Source organism: Phoca vitulina, unplaced genomic scaffold, assembly GCF_004348235.1.
Source record: "Phoca vitulina isolate PV1807 unplaced genomic scaffold, GSC_HSeal_1.0 scaffold34, whole genome shotgun sequence".
Lineage (NCBI taxonomy): Eukaryota > Metazoa > Chordata > Mammalia > Carnivora > Phocidae > Phoca > Phoca vitulina.
The window spans coordinates 186,306-207,023 of NW_022589737.1; the positions used below are offsets into that span (position 1 = coordinate 186,306).

General features: G+C 36.9%; 1 protein-coding gene across 1 annotated transcript in view; it reads right to left on the reverse strand.

Annotated features, from left to right (window-relative positions):
* The window catches only part of LOC116645785 (olfactory receptor 145-like), a 14,964-nt gene extending 363 nt beyond the window's left edge, over nucleotides 1-14,601 (reverse strand). The window contains exons 1-2 of the mRNA XM_032426198.1: nucleotides 13,982-14,601; nucleotide 1 (exon numbers count right to left, since the gene is read on the reverse strand). The exon at nucleotide 1 is cut by the window's left edge and continues 363 nt beyond it. Of these exons, the coding sequence (XP_032282089.1) occupies nucleotide 1; nucleotides 13,982-14,601 (621 nt within the window). The remainder of the gene's footprint in view (nucleotides 2-13,981) is intronic.
* Between the last annotated feature and the right edge of the window lie 6,117 nt (nucleotides 14,602-20,718).

Consider the following 20,718-nt stretch of genomic DNA (forward strand, 5'->3'; position numbering starts at 1 on the left):
TTATCAAGCACAAATTTCCCAACACGGTGACCACATACATGAGTAGAAACAGGCAGAAGAGGGGGAGCTGGAGATATGGTAGGTCTGTTAGCCCCACCAGAATGAATTCAGTCACAAAAGAAGCATTTCCAAGAGTCATTCTTCTCCAATGGGATCTGTGGACACAGGAGAAATGGGTTACATTACAGAAAAACTCAGCTCTTCCTGTAATATCCCATCTTATAAGGGAGTGTGTACACTAGGAATGCCTGAGACTAGCCAACCTGGACACATAGAATCTGCCTTTTCCATTGGCATGAGACTAAGTGACAGGACTTTCCCTTACTAGAGTCTTAATGAGGTAAACATAGCAAAGGGCATCACAAACTTAGCCTGCGGAGGAAAGGCCAGTGCTGCCACATGCAAATGTGACTGCTGGAAAACCAAGGTAAGTAAGAAGAAGCATGGCCCAGGACAGAATCATCCTTCTCTGATTGCACAATTTCTTCATTCACTTGAACCTTCTCACCAGCAAAATTGGAGGCAGAGATCCTAATAACCTAAAGCTGGCCTCTAGTGAACCAGATTAGACTTGGTGGGTTGGGAACCATGAATGTTATTCCTAATCCAACACTAAGGAATCAGAGTCTAGGGAAGGTTGAGTTACTGCCACATGTCACAAAGAAAAAGTCATAAATCTAGAAGATTGAGAGTTCCACCCATGGAGAGGGAACTTACTGAGATACTGCATCCACTGTACCCCCTGATCTCCAAACATTCTCTTATCCCCCTGAAGCATATTCTCCTGCCAGTTTCATTTGAGTCTCAGGACTACATAAATGGGAAAGAAAGGGGCTTATCTTAGATTTTTGGACCTCCATCTCAAAACAAGGACACTGATATAAACAGAATTCAGACACTCACCCTCCTTAGGCCAAAAAACGTCGGTGCTTCCTTATCCTTGGTATTTACCCCTGTGGTCTTGGAAAGGCAATTTCAGGCTCTAAACTTTGGTTCCTTTAATTCTAAAAGGATTTAGCCCAGACTTAATTTCAAATATGCTCTTCAAATATTTCTGGACTATAAATCATAACTTCTGATCATAACTTTGAGTTCTCTCAAGTGGCAGAGAAAAATAGTCTTTATTATTATCACATTTGCTACTTGATAAAAGACACAGAAGACTGAATGTGAGTTGAATGATAAAGTGCACTTGATTATAAAAACAGGGTAGAAGTTTGCTCAGGCTCTTCCCCAAGGAATAGATTCTATGTGTAAAAGAGAAATAGGGGATTAATTGTGTTTACACTCAGAACCACAATCTCTATTTAGTTCCTTAGGGACTCAAAATCTAATCAAGTTTACACTTCACTCTAAGGGTTGTACATCCTCCAAGGTAGAAGCAAAAATAAACTCCTATCTTCCTATCATCTTCATCTCTTACGGAAAATCTATTGCATAGGTTCTTTCTCTCTTTCTTCCCATATCTTAAATGAAAATTTTCCATAGATTCTGCCTACAGGCTTCTTTATTTCTTTACCTGAAATATTTCAAATATTGCAGTAATTCAATTCAATTGTTGTTTCTCCTGGGTTAACTCCAAAAGGATAATGCCTTTCTCGCTTTTAAAGTTATTTTTTATTTTTTTAATTCCAGTATAATTAAGGTACAGTTTTATTAGTTTCAGGTATAGTGATTCAACAATTCTATACATTACTCAGTGTTCATCACAATAAGTGTACTCTTAATCACCTTCATTTATTTCACCAATCCTCCCATCCACCTCCCCTCTGGTAACCATCAGTTTGTTCTCTAGCTAAGAGTCTGATTTTTTAATTTCATCTCTTTTTTTCTCAATTTGTTATTTTGTTTCTTAAATTCCACATATGAGTGAATCATATGGTATTTGTCTGTCTGACTGATTTATTCCACTTAGCATTATACCCTGTAGATACAACCATGTTGTTGTATATGGCAAGATTTCATCCCTTTTTATGGCTAATATTCCATTGTATATACATACCATTTCTTTCATCTATCAATGGACACTTGGGTTGCTTTCATATTTTAGCTATTATAAATAACAGGGGTTCATATAACTTTTCAAATTAGTGTTTTTGTATTCTTTGGGTAAATATCCAGTAGTGGAATTACTGGATTATAAGGTAATTCTATTTTTAACTTTTTGAGGGACCTCCATACTGTTTTCAACAGTGACTGCACTAGTTTGCATTCCCACCAACAGTGCATGAGAGTTCCCCTTTCTCCACAAACTCACCAACACCTGGTGTTTCCTGTGTTGTTGATTTTAGCCATTCTGACAGGTGTGAGGTGATATTCCTCACTTCACATGGGTGAATGATAAGTGATGTTGCGGAACTTTTTATGTGTCTGTTGGCCATCTATATTGTCTCATTTGGAGAAATGTCTGCTCATGTCTTCTGCCCATTTTTATTGTTTTTTTTTTTTAAGATTTTATTTATTTATTTGAGAGAGAGAGAATGAGAGACAGATAGCAAGAGAGGAAAGAGGGTCAGAGGGAGAAGCAGACCCCCCGCTGAGCAGGGAGCCCGATGCGGGACTCGATCCCGGGACTCCAGGATCATGACCTGAGCCGAAGGCAGTCACTTAACCAACTGAGCCACCCAGGCGCCCCTTTCTGCCCATTTTTAAATTGGATTTTTTTGTGTGTGTTGAATTATATAAGTTCTTTATATGTTTTGGATACTTACTCTTTTTTTTTGATACTTACCCCTTTTTGGATATATCATTTATAAATATCTTCTTCCATTCAGTGGGTTGTCTTTTTGTTTGTTGACTGTTTCCTTTGCTGTGCAGAAGCTTTTTGTTTTGATGTAGTCCCAATAGTTTATTTTTCCTTTTGTTTCCCTTGCCTCAAGAAACATACCTAGAAAGATGTTTTTATGGCCAATGTCAGAGAAATTATTCCTTGTGCTCTCTTTTAGGATTTTTATGGTTTCAGGCCTCATATTTAGGTCTCTAATCCATTTTGAGTGCATTTTTGTGTACAGTATAAGAAGGTTTCTTTCTCTTTTTTCTTTTCTTTTTTTTTCTGTAGCTGTCCAGTTTTCTCAACCCCATTTGTTAAAGAGACTGTGTTTTTTCCATTGCATATTCTTGCATCCTGTGTCATAGATTAATTGATCATATAATTGTAGATCTATTTCTGGGGCCTCTATTCTGTTCTATTGATCTATGTTTCTATTTTTATGCTAGTACCATATTGTTTTGATTACTATAGATTTGTAGTATAACCTGAAATCTAGAATTGTGATACCTCCAGCTTTGTTTTTCTTTTTCAAGACTGTTTTGGATACTTGAGGTCTTTTGTGGTTCCATACAAATTTTAGGATTATTTGTTCTAGTTCTGTGAAAAATGCTGTTGATATTTTGATAGGGATTACATTAAATCTGCAGATTGCTTTCGGTAGTATGGACATTTTAACAATATTTGTTCTCCCAATCCATGAGCATGGAATGTCTTGTAACTGTTTTTGTCATCTTCAATTTCTTCCATTAATGTTTTATAGTGAAAGAACAGGTCTTTCACCTCCTTTGTTGTTTATTCTTAAGTATTTTATTATTTTTGGTGTAATCATAAATGGGATTGTTTTGTTTAACTTCTCTTTCTGCTACTTCATTATTAGTGTATAGAAATTAAATGGATTTTGCATGTTGATTTTGTATCCTGCAACCATACTGAATTCATTTATCAGTTCTAATAGTTTTTTGGTGGAATCTTTAGGGTTTTCTATATATAATATCATGTCATCTACAAATAGTGAAAGTTTTACTTCTTCCTTACCAATCTGGATGCTCTGTATTCCTTTTTCTTGTTGGATTGCCATTGCTAGGACTTCCAGTACTATGTAGAATAAAAGTGGTGAGAGTAGACATCTTTGTCTTGTTCCTGACTTTAGAGGAAAAGCTCTCAGTTTTTCACCATCATGTATAATGTTAGCTGATGTTAGCTGTTACTTTATTCAGAGTGTTTATCATGAATGGATGCTGTACTTTGTCAAATGCTTTTTCTGCATATTGAAATGAGGATACAGTTTTTATCCTTTTTCTTGTTGATGTGATGCATCATGTTGGTTGTTTTGTGAATATTTAACCACCTTGCATCCTAGGAATAAATCCCACTTGATTGTGGTGAATGATTTTTTTAATGTACTGTTGGATTCATTTTGCTAATATTTTGTTGAGGATTTCTGCATCTATGTTCATCAGATACTGACCTGTAGTTCTCTTTTTTTTTTTTTGTAGTGTCTTTACCTGGCTTAGATATCAGTGTAATGCTGGCCTTTTAGAATGGATTTGGAAGTGTTTCTTCTTCTTCTATTTTTTGGAAGAGTTTGAGGAAGAATAGGTATTAACTCTCTTTAAATGTCTGGTAGAATCTGCCTGTGAAGCCATCTGGTCCTGGACTTTTGTTTGTTGGGAGTTTTTTGATTATTGATTCTATTTCATTGCTGGTAATCAGTCTGTTCAAATTTTCTATTTCTTCCTGCTTCAGTTTTAGGAGGTTATATGCTTCTAGGAATTTTTTCCATTTCTTCTAGTTTGTCCAATTTTTTGGCATATAATTTTTCATAATATTCTCTTATATTCCTTTGTATTTCTGTGGTGTTGGTTGTTCTTTCTCCTCTTTTATTTCTGATTTTGTCTGACTCCTCTCTCTCTCTCTCTCTCTTTCCCTCTCTCTCTCTCTCTCTTAAATGAGTCTGGCTAAAGGTTTATCAATTTTGTTGATCTTTTCAAAGAATCAGCTCATGGTTTCATTGATCTGTTCTATTGTTTTTTAGTTTCTATTTCATTTATTTCTGCTGTAATCTTTATTACTTCTTTACTGGTTTGGGGTTTTGTTTGTTCTTCTTTTTCTAGCTCCTTTAGGTATGAGATTTGGTTGTTTGAGATTTTTCTTGCTTCTTGAGGTAGGCCTGTATTGCTATAAACTTCACTCTTAGAACAGCTTTTGCTGCATCCCAAAGGTTTTGGACCATCATGTTTTTGTTTTCATTTGTTTCCATTTATTTTATTTCCTTTTTGAGGTCTTGGTTGACTCATTCATTTTTTAGCAGCATGTTATTTAACCTCCATATATTTGTGGTCTTTCCAGATTTTTTTCCTCTGGTTGATGATTAGTTTCATAGTGTTTTGGTCAGAAAAGATGCATGGCATGACTTCAGTCTTTTTGAATTTGTTGAGACTTGTTCTGTGGCCTAATGTATGATCTATTCTGGAGAATGTTCCATGTGCACTTGAAAAGAATATGTATTCCACTCTTTTCAGACAGAATGTTCTGAATATATCTGTTAGATCCATATGGTCCAATATGTCATTCAAAGCCACTGTTTCCTTATTGATTTTCTGTTTGGATGATCTATCCATTGATATAAGTGGGGGTGTTAAAGTCCCTTACTATTATCGTATCACTATTAATTACTTCCTTTATTTCTTAATAGCTGCTTTACGTATTTGGGTGCTCCCATGTTGGTTGCACAAATATTTACAATTGTTATACCTTCTTGTTGAATTGTTCCATTTATTATTATGTAGTGTCCCTCTTTGTCTCTTATTACAGTCTTGGTTTTAAAGTCTATTTTGTCTGATACAAGTATTGCTACCCTTGCTTTCTTTTCACTTCCATTTGCGTAATAAATGCTTCTCTATCCCTTCACTTTCAATCTGTATGCATCTTTAGGTCTGAAGTGAGTCCCTTGTAGGCAGCATATAGACAGGTCTTACTTTTTATCCATTCAGTCACCCTATGTCTTTTTTTTTTTTAGAGTTTTTTTTTATTATGTTATCTTAATCACCATACATTACATCATTAGTTTTTGATGTAGGGTTCCATGATTCATTGTTTGTGTATAACACCCAGTGCTCCATCCAGCACATGCCCTCCTTAATACCCATCACCAGGCCAACCCATCCCCCCACCCCCCTCCCCTCTAGAACCCTCAGTTTGTTTCTCAGAGTCCATAGTCTCTCATGGTTCATCTCCCCCTCCGATTCCCCCCCTTCATTTTTCCCTTCCTGCTATCTTCTTCTTCTTTTTTTTTTAAATATATAATGTATTATTTGTTTCAGAGGTACAGGTCTGTGATTCAACAGTCTTACACAATTCACAGTGCTCACCATAGCACATACCCTCCCCAGTGTCTATCACCCAGCCACCCCATCCCTCCCACCCCCCACCACTCCAGCAACCCTCATTTTGTTTCCTGAGATTAAGAATTTCTCATATCAGTGAGATCATATGATACATGTCTCTCTGATTGACTTATTTCGCTCTGCATAATACCCTCCAGTTCCATTCATGTCATTGCAAATGGCAAGATTTCATTCCTTTTGATGGTTGCATCAGATGAATGGACCCTATGTCTTTTGATTGAAGCATTTAATCCATTTATATTAAAAGTAATTATTGACAGGTATGTACTTATTGCCATTTTATTACTTGTTTCATTTGTTTTATTTTATTACTTGTTTTATGGTTGTTTTGTAGTTCTTTTCTGTTCCCTTGCTCTCTTTTCTCACGGTTTGCTGGCTTTTTTTAGTGATATAGTTGGATTCCTTTCTCTTTATTTTTTGCATATCCATTATTGATTTTTGATTTGTGGTTACCATCAGGTTTGTATATAACATCTTATGCATATAGTAGTCTGTATTAAGTTAATGGATGCTTAAGTTTGAACCCATTCTAAAAGCACTAAGTTTTTTTTTTTATTATGTTATGTTAATCACCATACATTACATCATTAGTTTTTGATGTAGTGTTCCATGATTCATTGTTTGCATATAATACCCAGTGCTCCATTCAGTATGTGCCCTCTTTAATACCCATCACCAGGCTAACCCATCCCCCCACCCCCAAAGCACTAAATTTTTACTCCTCTCCCCCACCATCTGTTTTAGGTAGATGGTGTCATGCTTGACCTACTTTTATCTTATTAATTCCTTCACTGATTTTTTATAGATATATTTACTTTACTACTTTTGTGCTTCCCACTTTTCTTACTCCTGTTTATGGTCTTTCCTTTATAATCCATGAGTCCCCTTTAATATTTCTTGGAGGGCTGGTTTAGTGCTCATGAATTCCTTTAACTTTTGTTATCTGAGAAACTCTTTATCTCTCTTTCTATTCTGAAAGATAGTCTTGCTGGATAGAGTATTCTTGACTGCAGGTTGTTTTCTTTCAGTATTTTAATAGGTCATGACATGCCCTTCTAGCCTTCAATGTTTCTGCTGAAAAATCAGCTTATCTCCTTATAGGGTTTTCCTTGTATGTAACTGGTTTTGGGGGGGTTTTCTTGTTTTTGCTTTTGTTTTGTTTTGTTTTTCCTGCTTTTAAAATTCTCTCTTTATCATTACCTTTTTACCATTTTAATTACTAAGTATCTTGATGTGGACCACCTTGGGTTGATTTTTTGAGGGGTTCTGTGTGCCACTTGGATCTAGATTTGTTTCCTTCCCCAGATTCAGGAATTTTTCAGCTGTTATTATTCAAATAAATTTTTGCCCCCTTTTCTCTCTTTTCTCCTTCTGGAATCCCTAAAATACAAATGTTATTATGGTTGATGATGTTGCTGAGTTCCCTTAATCTATTCTCATTTTTTTATTATCCTTTTTTCTTTCCCCTCTTCAGCTTGACTGCTTTCCATTATTCTGTCTTCCAGATCACTGATCCATTCTTCTGCTTTCTCTAGTCTATTTTTAACTTCAGTTGAGTTCTTCATCTCTGGTTCTTTTTTATGTTTTTCTATTGTTTTATTGAGGGACTCACTGAGATCCTCCATTCTTTTCTCAAGTCTAATGAGTATTTTCATTATCATTATTTTAAATTCTCTATCAGGCTTATTACTTATCTCCACTTCATTTAGCTCTTTTGCTGAAATGTTGTCCTGTTTTTCATTTGGGACAGATTCCTCTGTCTACCCATTTTGTCTAACTCTCTGTATCTGTTTCTATGTTTTGGGAAATTCAGCTATGTCTCCTGCTCTGGAAAGTAGTGACCTTATGAAGAAGAGGCCCTGTAATGCTCTGCAATGCAATGTCCCCTGTTCACCAGAACTTGGCACTTCAGGAGTATCTCCTCTGCGTTTTTACCTGTTGTGTGTTAACCTGCTGTGTGTTACCTCCTCTGTGTTTTACTCTACTGTTGTGGCTCAGGCACGTTTGCCTTCAGTCCAGTTGTCTGCAATGGCTCTCCTTGCCAGTTGTGAGCAAGGTTTAGTCCTGTTGTTCATGGGCCAGTCTGGGGGCCACCTTGGGCTTGAGTTGGGTCAGATCCAGCGTTTGCCAGTGGTGCAGTTATATGGAACTGTAGGCACTTTCCTGGTGGTGTTCCCTGAGAAGCTTTCATTGGTAGGCACGGCTGCCATCAGATCAGATATCTGCCCCCAGCCCACTGCTGGAGCCACCATTGAACTGGTGTGTGTGTTTATCTTCTCCTCTCACCAAGGCAGGAGTCATTTGGAGAGGTACTGTCCCATGTTAGGGCTATTTGCGTACTTTCATGCTTATGGCACTGATTTGGATGGACTCCTGCCAAGAGTGTGTTGGACAGGGTGGCTTCACAAGAGAATGCAGGGGCAGGGCAGATTGGAACATATATTTTTCTATTATGTTTTGTGAATTAAACAGCAATTACTGATCAAGAATTCTTAATAATTATAGCCATAAATTTTTTTACAATCACCATACCAAGCATTACTGAATATGAAGGTAACACAGTTTGAAATCATTTTTTAAACCATTCAAAAGTTTACAACTAAAATCATTCAAATAATGAAAGAGCTTTTTTCTTTCATAGAGAAATTTAATGTGAAAGCAATTTAGAGCCAATTGTATGTTTTCATTTCAAATGCTTCAAAATAACAAAGAAGCCCTAATTTTCAGAAGGCTTGTACATTCTTAGAGCAATCACGCTAGCTTAAATGGTGCTAACAGGATACATCAGCTGGAAATCATCAGAAGTATCTGAAATGGGGGAACACCTTGGGCATCTTCCTTGAGCAAATTCAGGATTCCCTGCCTGGCCTTCCACTACCACAAACAGCAGCACCTATAGGTGCTCCTGGGCACCTAAAACAAAACTCCTTCAGCAGCTCCATGGGCCTCTTGCCCACAGTGGGTACTGTCTTCCCCTGTATGTAGCTGCTTTAGCTGGCAACCAGATGGTAGAGCACCTCTTTGGCTGGGCTTTTAAAATGGAGCAGTGAGTACCATTTTGTCTCATTCTTACTGCTTGCCAAAGCCATAGAAGTGCAATCACATCAGACTTCTTTTATTCTTGATCTCCCAGAAACCCTTTTATAGGCTACAACATGCCAGAGCAATCACACTGAAACTCCAACTGTTCAAGGACAAATATGATTGTCCTAACTACCTTAACCTTAACCATTTGCTGTACTGCCTACTATACAGTGTTTAGAAAGTTCTGTCCCAACTTGTATCATGAAGGAGAAAGAATGAGAACTTTTGTTTTAAAAAACTTAAAAACTTGGGGCGCCTGGGTGGCTCAGTCGTTAAGCGTCTGCCTTCGGCTCGGGTCATGATCCCAGGGTCCTGGGATCAAGCTCTGCATCAGGCTCCTTGCTCAGTGGGAGACCTGCTTCTCCCTCTCCCACTCCCCCTGCTTGTGTTCTCTCTCTCTCTCTCTCTCTCCATCAAAATAAATAGATAAAATGATTAAAAAATTTTTTTTAAAACTTTTTCATTAGTAAGTCCACCTCAGAGCTAGGGCAAATCATGGACCTGAAAACATTTCAATTCCTTTAGGTGAAGGAAAGAACCTGGTTGATGAACAGGTACCTTTACATGAGCACCAAAACAGTAAGTTTCTAAGATTTCTTACTTCATGTTTTTTTTGTTAGTTAAACCATGGGACCCTTTTAGGTTAAGGTTAATCTAATTAAGGCAGATTATAATTAATATAACTAAGTTTTTATATATAACAAAGATTTGATATGCCTTTAGCATATGGGTTGAACATAAGTAAAATAAAAATTTTCCAATTTAAATTGTTTATGGAGCAACTATGATAAAACAGGAGGATAATAAATAAGTATATGATAATATCCATATCTTTTAAAAAGTTACCAAATGAAATATATTCTGAAATTATTTTACACTGAATTGTCTTATTATATTAATTTTAAAGATATTAGGTTTTAAACAATTTTACTTATAAATATTATAATGTGCAAGAAGGTCTGGCTCCTTGGTACGCAGGCATGGTTGTGCAAGAGTATTCTGTTCTTTCTGCAAAGGATGCAAAGGTCTACAGATGCACAAGGGAAGGTTGGTAAAGTCATTTGTGTGACTTTAAAAAAGAAAAACATTTTGCTAAAAGATTGCTAAGCTAATCAGAAAGCCAATGTGGCTTCAAATAGACTTGCTGGCCTCTGAGGCCTGGGAAAGTTCTGGTCTTTCATCCCCCAAGACCAGTGGTCTGCAAATCTCAAGAAAATAAATTAGTTCTGTTACAGATCAAGGGCCTTAATTCAGTAAGCAAGGAGTGTGTTAATTTGCTAACACTTAGGTTAACCCTTAAGACTGAATGGAGTGCTGTTATAATTGTACCAAACAAAACATTCAAATGACAATATTTGTTCTAAAACTCTAGCCTTTTAAAAGAATCTTATCTAGCATACTATAAGACAGTATCTATAATACATTGCTTGATTCTATATCTTAATTTGAGTGTTATGAAAATTTTTCTCATAAGTAGGTGAGAAGTAGTGATTAAAACAAGATTGTATTGTGAAAATAAATAAATAAATAAATAAATAAATAAATAAATAAATAATTATAAAAGGAGGTTTTAATTAAAAAGTTAAATCAATTAGATTTGCCAGGTCAAAACAAGAATTTCAACCTGTGAAATAAGACTGTTGACTTCACAGAACTGAGCCAATCTATTTGCTGACTCCTCCTCCACCAGGAAGTGCTAGTGCTTACATATAGTTCTCAGACCCCAAGTTATGTACTATGCCTGTGATTCACATTTTAGTTTTTCATTAAGTACCAAGGATTTATTGACATGAGTTTTATATATCTTAATCTATGTCTTTATTAAAGCATGTAAACTCCTAAAAACTGTGCTTTGGAATCAAATTCAAACCAAATAGTTTTAAGCTAGCTATTTAACCAGGTACTTTAATGGATATAGACAAAACAAGGACAGAAGCAGATATGAGGCATTCATATTCTGCTTGAGGAATAAAAGTTTTTTCAAAAAATTATGACAGTGAGATAGGCATTTTACTAAATATAATTACCTGATTATCTGTTCTTGTGGCAGTAACTTTAATCAGATTTAAGTAAAGTTCTTAAATGACATAATTATCTCATAAGGCTGTTCTTACAAACTAATGTTGTAGAACTTTTCAAAACTCATGATAGCTTTGTAAACATAAAAATGACAGGGATAATCTACTACATCCCCTAACTAGGGTATATCCTCTGAGATACATCTTCCCGTAAAATCATTAAAAGTAGTGATGGATGATAGACAGTTTATACTCTGTGTAACACAGAGAATAAGAAAATTTTGTAGAGCTCTGTTTACCATTGTATTAATTATAAAGAACTCTTTTTCATTGTTTCTTTCCAACTGATAGCATAATATCTAATAGGCTTGTTAAAGTATACATAATTCTGAAAAGTGTGGCATTCCCCAAACTCCTCAGCCTCACTATTCCAGGAAATGATCACAAAAAAAAAAAAAAAAAAGATAGTGAGGAAACATCTCTTTGTAACTCACCCTGTTTACCCCCACTTTAAAATCAAACTTCTCCAGGGACAGGTGCATTTTCCTAGTTGGGCATGGCAGGCTTCTTGGACAGGCATCTTGGCTGAGGACATTATTCCCATGAAATTCCCATTTTCAAACTCGTTCTGGAAAAACTCTCCAGAAGTTCTCTTATTCCTTCACAATTCTCCTTTCGCCTCTTCCATTTCTTTGTGAGATGAACATGGATTAAAACATTGGGCTCATCAAAAGGAATGAGATCTTGCCATTTGCAATGACGTGGATGGAACTGGAGGGTGTTATGCTGAGCGAACTAAGTCAATCAGAGAAAGACATGTATCATATGACCTCACTGATATGAGGAATTCTTAATCTCAGGAAACAAACTGAGAGTTGCTGGAGTGGGGGGTGGGCTGGCTGGGTGATAAGACATTGGGGAGGGTATGTGCTATGGTGAGCGCTGTGAATTGTGCAAGACTGTTGAATCACAGATCTGTACCTCTGAAACAAATAATGCAATATATGTTAAAAAAAAAAAAAAAAAAGAAGGTAGTAGGAGGGGAAGAATGAAAGGGGGCAAATCGGAGGGGGAGACGAACCATGAGAGATGATGGACTCTGAAAAAACAAACTGAGGGTTCTAGAGGGGAGGGGGGTGGGGGGATGGGTTAGCCTGGTGATGGGTATTAAAGAGGGCACGTTCTGCATGGAGCACTGGGTGTTATGCACAAACAATGAATCATGGAACACTACATCAAAAACTAATGATGTAATGTATGGTGATTAATATCACACACAAAAAAATAACAAATAGAAAAAATAAATAAATAAATAAAATAAAACATTGGGCTCTGCATCATTGGCTGGGTGATCTTGAGCAAATTGCATAATTATTTCCTCCTCTAAAGAACAGGTTAAAGAGACTTATCTTTTAATATAATTTGTAAAGAATGTGGCACATGTATGGGCCACAGATTTGATTTGACCAAAGGGAGGAGTCAAATTATATAGTGAAAGAATAAACCCCAACAGGACAAGGTTTTTGCCATATATTTTTTGTTTGTCTTTTGAAAGCAGGAACAGATCTTCCTTTGCAAAAGGGAATCCCTGTTAACACAGTTAGGCAAACAAAGAATCTTGACATTGCTCATGACACTATTCTGTAGCCAAGAATATTATTGTGTGATTTTTAATCACAATCACAATCCATGGTTACATAGATAAGTGGTGGCAATTTCAATTCTCTTTATGACAAAATATCAGTTGACCACTACATAAACAGAGGCATTCATTATTAGTGGGGATTGAAGAAGGTGAGCAGAATAGTGTGGCTTATTCATTCCCAAGCATCCTCAAGAATAAAAGAAAGAAGCTAGGTTCAACAATGTTTTCACTTCCTTTACCTATACGGGACTAAAAATCAAGAACAAGAACCATTATTAAAAGAACCCCAAAATTTTCTGCATTTTTTTACAACTATACTGTGCCCACAATTTTTATCATACCTTCTCTGTTTTAATGCAATTATAAGTAATAAAACCCTTGAAACAGGAAAGTGCTCTGTGTAATTGTTTCAGAGAAAGCAAAAAAAGAAATGAACTGGTAAGACAGCATGCTACCTGATTGCTTACCTTGGATAGGAAAGACAAGAGAAAAAATAATAGGTAGTGCTATCCTTAGATAGGGAAGGTTATCCTAGTGTCTTCAACTGATATGGGGAATAAAGATCGGTTTGGGTTCACCTTGGAACTGAGGATGACCCTCAAGAAGAGAAAAAAGAAATTAAAGTAGAAATCCTGCCAAAAAGACTTTACAAAGGTAAGGAAAAGAAAAGAATAGGAAGAAGAGGATAAGGAAGAGCAGAAAGTGGAGAAAAAGTCAGAGCAAATGAGGGATAGATGGTTCTGCTCAGTTTGTAATTCTCTTCAGGGTTTTCTTCAGAGCAAGTTTGATATCTTTGTTCCTGAGACTATAAATTAAAGGGTTGAGCATGGGCACCACATTGGTGTAAAACACTGAGAAAATTTTCCCTTGGCCCACAGACCCAGCAGATGATGGTTTGACGTGAGTGAGCAATCCAAATCCATAGAACAGACCAACAGTTACTAGGTGGGAGCCACAGGTGCTGAAGGCTTTGAACCAACCCCGAGATGAGGAGATGTGAAGGATATTGGAAAGAATCTAAATATAAGAAATACAGATAATGAGGCTAGATACAATGACAACTGTGCCCACAATAACAGAAGTCACCAGCTCACTGGCATAGGTGCTGCTGCAGGAGAGCTGGAGGAGGGGGAAGATGTCACACATGTAATGGCTGATGATGTTGGAATCACAAAAGATCAGCCTAACCATGCACCCTGTGTGGACCATAGCACCAGCAAACCCCATCACGTATGAACCAGACATCAGAAGAGAACAGAACTGAGGGGACATGGTGACTGTGTACAGCAGGGGTTTACAGATGGCCACATAGCGATCATAGGCCATGGCTGTCAACACATAGCACTCAGAGTTGACAAAAAAGCAGAAGAAAAATAGGTGGGTCATGCATTCTGTAAAGGAGATGATGTTCTTCTCTGAAATAAAGCTTATCAGCATTTTGGGGGTGAAGACAAATGAATAACAGAGATCAATAAAGGACAGATTGAAGAGGAAAAAGTACATTGGGGTGTGAAGTTGAGAATTCAGGTAAATTAAATTAATTAAGCTCAAATTGCCCACCACAGTGACCCCATAGTTCACCAAAAACAGAAAAAACAGAGGTAGTTGGAGTTCAGGTTGGTCTGTTAATCCCATAAGGATAAACTCAGTCACAGAAGAGTCATTTTCCACAGCCATTCATTTCACAGGTGTGATCTGCAGGAACAGAGGTAGAAGGTGACATTAACAATGGACCCTCACTCTTTGTCTCCAAAGGAAGAGATGAATCTGCTGGTTTACAAGCTCAGGGTTGTCATGCAAGGAATCCAAGAAGCAAGACTTCTTCTGATTATTCCTAATGATTCCTCATTCTCCTTTACTTCCACTCATGTGGTTTGTCTCTGTGCAGAAAGAATACTGATAGACCCACAATGTCTCTGCACATCATTTCCTCCCTTCTCCCCAGTATCCATTCAGGTTTAGGGCTGACAAGAGCAATAAATTAATAAATTGGTGGTGTTCCCCACAACCCTTGATTTGTGCAGGTTGGAGTCTGAAAGGAAATTATGAAGACAAATGTCATTCAACCCTCATTTTCCTTTTCCTGGAAGCCTCACTGCTGCTGGACCTTAAGGCCACTTCTACTCTACAGTCCTGGGGGGGGGTCAAAGTTTCTGACAAGAAAGGAGGCAATATACATCAGCACAGCCCTCAGTCTTTGACATGCTAAAAGAGGTATTCTGGAGAACAGGCCGTGATCTCTGAGAATTTGCCCAGAAGTCCTCTTCACTTGAAAGAAGGAAGACAACCTTATAATGAGCTCCAAAACAATCAGTTGACTCAAATGGGAATCTATTCCATGACCTGTAGTTCTGGGAAAATTGATTAGAAGCACAGAAAACTATTCTCTCCCTCATTATTTCCTTCCAAGTTAAATGAGTCCATTGAGGGTAGAAATTATTGAGCCCATATTCATATCCTGTGTCGCAAGCCTAACACTGGATCCTTTGAGACTCAATGTTTTGCTCAGTTTATAATTTGACAATAAGAATTCCTAATCCCCAAAGCAGAGGAATGAGTGCCTCCCTTTGTCACTTCTTTCATCATCCTCTGGACTCTATGCACAGTCCTAAGAGGAAAGTCTAGGGCATAGTCACTTGCCATTTCTAGCACTTTCCTGAAGTCTCTGGGATTGCATTAGTAAAACATTAAATCATAGCTTTAGCACTGTCCATGCTTGTGGATTTCACTTCTATAAAGGGATGTTCTAGCAAAGTGGTTAAGAGAGTGGGAGTGTTGGGGCTGGGCTTGATGGGTGATAGGTATTAAGGAGGGCACTTGATATGATGGACTTAGGGTGTTGTATGCAAGTGATGAATCACTGAATTCTACTCCTGAAACCAATATTGCATTGTATGCTACTTAGCTAAAATTTAAATAAAAATTTGAAAAGAAAATATAATAAAAATAAATAAAAATTTTAAAAGAGAGAGAGAAAGAGTGGGAGTGGGCCCTCAAGTCAAATCTGGACTTTAAAATCCTTAATTGTGAGACTGAAGACAGTGATATAACTTTTCTGGCCCTTGTATGTACATTTTCATATCTACTTAATACCTATGTATAGATATAAAATGAGTTTAGTAAAGGAGCAATCTCATAGGATTGTTGTGGGGATTAAAGGAGTTAAATCACATAAAGTATCAGAAACATGCCTGACACATAAAAAGAGCCTGATAAGTGTTGGTATCCCTCCCCTATTCCCAATCCATATTCATTATATCAAGGTTTTTCAACCTTGGCACTATTTACATCTTGGACTAGATAATTCTTTATTGTGAAGCTGTCCTGTGTATCATAAGATAAAAGCATCCCTGGCCCTCTACCCATTAGATTCCAGTAGTATCCCCCACCACCAGGTATGACAATCAAAATGTTCTCCCTTGGGTGGCAAAATCACTCATTTTGAGAAATGCAGATCTATATGTAGATCTATATCTACATTTATATGGACGTCCATAAATGCCTCTCAGAAAGTTCTATCTTATGTGCCTCAAGCTCAAAGTGCCCAAAACTGAAATCAGCACTTTCTGATGATTCCCACTGCTCTTCCTCCAGGTCATCATTTTCCACATTATTTTTGCCATCATCCAGGCAACTAATCTACAAACTAAATTTAAGCAACTTCCTCTCATTGGCCATCTTCATCCAGTCTTCAATTCCCAGAGAATTCAACTCCTTGAAAGATTTGGCCTTCCCTCTTACACAGCTTCTATATTCTCTCTTCATCTCCAATTCAGATTACTCTAATAGTTTTCTACCCAGGACTCCTACTAAGATGAGAATTTGTAACTTTTCCACCCTGTACCATTATTGTGCAGATGTGCACACTCTCTTCTTGCTCTCTATTCCTAATCCCTACCGTTATATGGTTATAATAATAAATTAGGTGAGTTAATGTCATTTTTAATCCCTTTTTGTCATGTTAGTGAGTTTCAAGAAGAAATAGAGACATGTTGCCTACATTAGTCTTCCATCTTTAACCAGAGTCCTCCACTGTACTTCTAGGATGAAACCTAGGAGCACACTAAGTCCACAGGAACCTAGAGCCTGGAATTTTATGTTCCAGGTCTTGAGAGTTCTATTCTACTCAAAGTAGGTGGTGCATGAGGACTAAAACTCCATAAACAGACTCTATTTTAGAGATTTTCCTGACTCATTACATTTAATGAACAATTTTTTGAGCATTTAGACTGCAAAACAGAGTGAACACACACAAAATGAGGTACAGGGCTTGACCCTATGATTTCTCAGTATAACTAGAGTGATAACCAAAGAAACTGAGATTTGTACCACTATTAGTAATTGTTAGCCAGTCACAGTGCTAGATTCTCTATTCACCTTCCCTCCTGTCCCCCCACCCTCAATCAGGCAGGAGGGATTAATTCGTTGTTCCACAGTCAAAATAGCAACAGCCAGAACAAGATTCATATTTAAGCATCTATGAACCCAGAATTGATTTCTTTTACCACTACACTATGCAGAATTGTGTGGTATATGTGGGATATTTTATAGAGGGTACATTAAGAATCCTTCAAATTAAGTGAGAGAAATTCAAGCTGAATCTGTCTAGATAAGCCAGCCCATACCACAAATGTGTGTGAAACTGCTAAGCTGAGGATGTACATGACTTCTTGCACGGCTCTACCCCAGACCAAGTCATTCATGTGTGTGTCACTCTTCCCACTTTTTGTTCTGCTTAGTTCTACTCAGTTTTAATCTCAGATGGGTTCTCCCCATGTAGCAAAAGGAGAACCACCAAAATCCCTACATTTAATCTTACCAACTCAGTAACTCTAAGGAGAAAAGAAAAGTTAAAAAACTGTTATGGTAGAAAAGTCAAGTCAAATGTCTACTTCTGACTAATCACTGCCATTGAGGTTTGGAATGTGCTGATAGATAAGATGCCTCTTAAAGTGAGCAAATCAATCCATCAAAATCACATAAAATGTGCTACCTGTATCAGACAAGGTGCAGTCAGAAAAGCAAATGGCAAAATATGTGCTTCTTATAGAGTGTATTTAAAACAAAGAATTGGTTTATTCAGATATTGCAAGGGGGAAAGAGAAAAAAGTTGAAAAATATAAAGACTATTAAACTACAGAAAATAGCTACCACTCACAACTGGTAGAAAACATGGAAAGAGGAAGCATAACCAGATACTAGAATCTCAGAGGAGAAGCTCTATAGGATTGGTGCTTGGAGGACTGGAGGGTTTGAAAGTGCTTGGACGTCTGAAATAGAGGCTCTACTCAGTTCTGGGTTCAACATGGAGGGAGACCAATGAGGAGGCCCAACAAGTGCTTAAGCCTCTCAAGGGGCAGAGCCCATGCAATGAAGCAAGGGAGGACAGTACAGCTGCCAAGGGAGTGTTGTCCAGCTAATGACTACACATCTAAGGAGGTGCAGAAAGTTAAACACATTTCCATGTGCTTATTGGCCGTTTGCATGCCTTTCTTTGGGACATGTCTTTCAAATCATCTGCCCATTTATGAAATGGTCTTTTATTATTTAGGTATCTTTTAATTTTTAACTTGTTATATATTATGGTTACAATATCTTTATCAGATACAGGTATTGCAAATATTCTTCAAGTCTGTGGCTTGCCTATGAATTTTTTTTGGTAAACAGGTACTCTAATGTTAATGAAGTTTATTTTGTCTTTGGTTTTTTTTTTTCTTTTGAGTTTAGTGCTTTCTAGAATATGTGTAAGAAATCTATGTCTACACCAACATACTTTTTTATGTTTTCTTCTAGATTTATGTTTAAATTTTATGTGTGCAGTCTGATCCATTTAAAATTAATTGTTGTATATGGTGTGAGGGAGAGATCGCTTAATTGTTCTCTCAAGAACAGTATTTCCAGCATCAATTGCTTAAAATATTTTCCTATACCTATGGATTTACTTTCTTGCCTGGTCAAAAATCAAATGACTGTATAAGTAAGGATCTCTTTCTGGACCTTCGATGTTGTACCATAACTTATTTATCTATCTTTATAACAAAACCAAACTGTCTTCATTATCAGAGCCTAATACTAAGTGTTAAAATCAGTTAGCGTAAATCTTCTGTGTCATCTAGAGATCCCCAAGGAGCAGATGCCAAGAAATAATTAGACCTGCAAGACATTTATTATGGTAAATAGCTGTGAAGGGTAAAATGGGAAGAAGGAGTCATTGATAAAGGCCTTCAAATGGGTTGAAACTCTGACACCTAAGAAAGAAGAGAGAGAAGGAAGGACACAGTAGGAAAATCTGACTATAGGGCAGTTCTAAAAAGTCTCTGTTAGGATGACAAGAAGTACCTAAGCAAAAAATGCCTATCAGAAGACACCTTTGTTATGATGATATTGGCCAGCTCCTGTATGACCCATCATGTTAAGCCATTGGCTGGAGACATCTCAGAGTGAGCATGGACTCTGCCTGAACACAATGGTGAATCCAAAGGAGTATCACCTATAGACTATCATTCAACAATGCTCCCCCCAGCTGGTTCTCTTGAAGAGATGAGCAGCACCTCCCTATGACTGCCACAGTCCACTCCCAAAAACAAATTACACTCCAAAGTTCTTTCTGTTTTATTTATTATTATTTTATTTTATTAACTATTGTTTTAGCAATAAACATTACTGTTGTTGTTCAAGCAAGATAATCCAATTCAACAAGTACTTCTTGTCCTCCCAATATATCTGACATTCTAAATATACAAATGAGAAAAACATTGAGAAATACGAAAATTATAGGAAACAGTATTTACTTCAAATGCTTATTATCTTCTTGGTGAGACAAAGTGCTATGGTCAAATGTTGAAATCCTAACCCCCAAACATATTAGGATGAGGGGTCTTCGGAAGGTGCTTAGGTCCTGACAATGGAATTCTCATCAGTGTGATTTGCGCCTTATAAAAGAAGCTCCATATAGATCACTAGTGCTTTCCACCATGTGAGGATATAATGAGAGGTGTGTGACCTAAAAGAGTGCCCTCAGCCATTCGTACTGGCATCCTGATCTTGGACTTATAGGCTCCAGAACTGTGAGAAATAAATTTCTGTTGTTTATAAGCCACCAATTCTGTGGTATTTTGTTATAACAGCCCAAATGGACTAAGACACAGATTTAAGTAAGCTCACAAAATGTTGCTAGAAATAAAGTTGATTATCATTAATATATACGTTTCAGTATAAACTTCATTAAATAAATAAATAAATGTCTAACATGTTTCTCCCAATATGCATTATTTTCTTTTATGTCTAACATGTTTCTCCCAATATGCATTATTTTCTTTTAAGTGATAAATAACAGACTACAGTGAGAACTTCATGCTCTTTTTCAAAATATCTGATGCCATATTAGATAGTAATGAAGACAAGTCTTTTAATACATCAGTCATCCCCCATATTTGGATCCTGAGATACATATGTATTATTTCTTTAGTCATATACTATGTTAATATCTTTGGCAATAAAAGGTGGAGTCATATGTATTCACTTCAATATTAAATGAACTGGGCTGATTGAGGTTCTCAAAATCCCCAGGTGGTGTGTAATACAGATTTGGCCATTTTCAAAGGGAACAAGAAAGAACAGAATAATAAAAAGAAAAGTTGGTAAGAAAATAGAACAAAATGAAAAGATCAGAGGAATTTGATTATACTTTAAGCTATATACACAGTTTGTAATGAACACATCTCATTGAAGCCTGTTGCCTATACCAGCAACAATATGGAGAAGAATAAGAATGTTTCTATAGCATTTGCCACC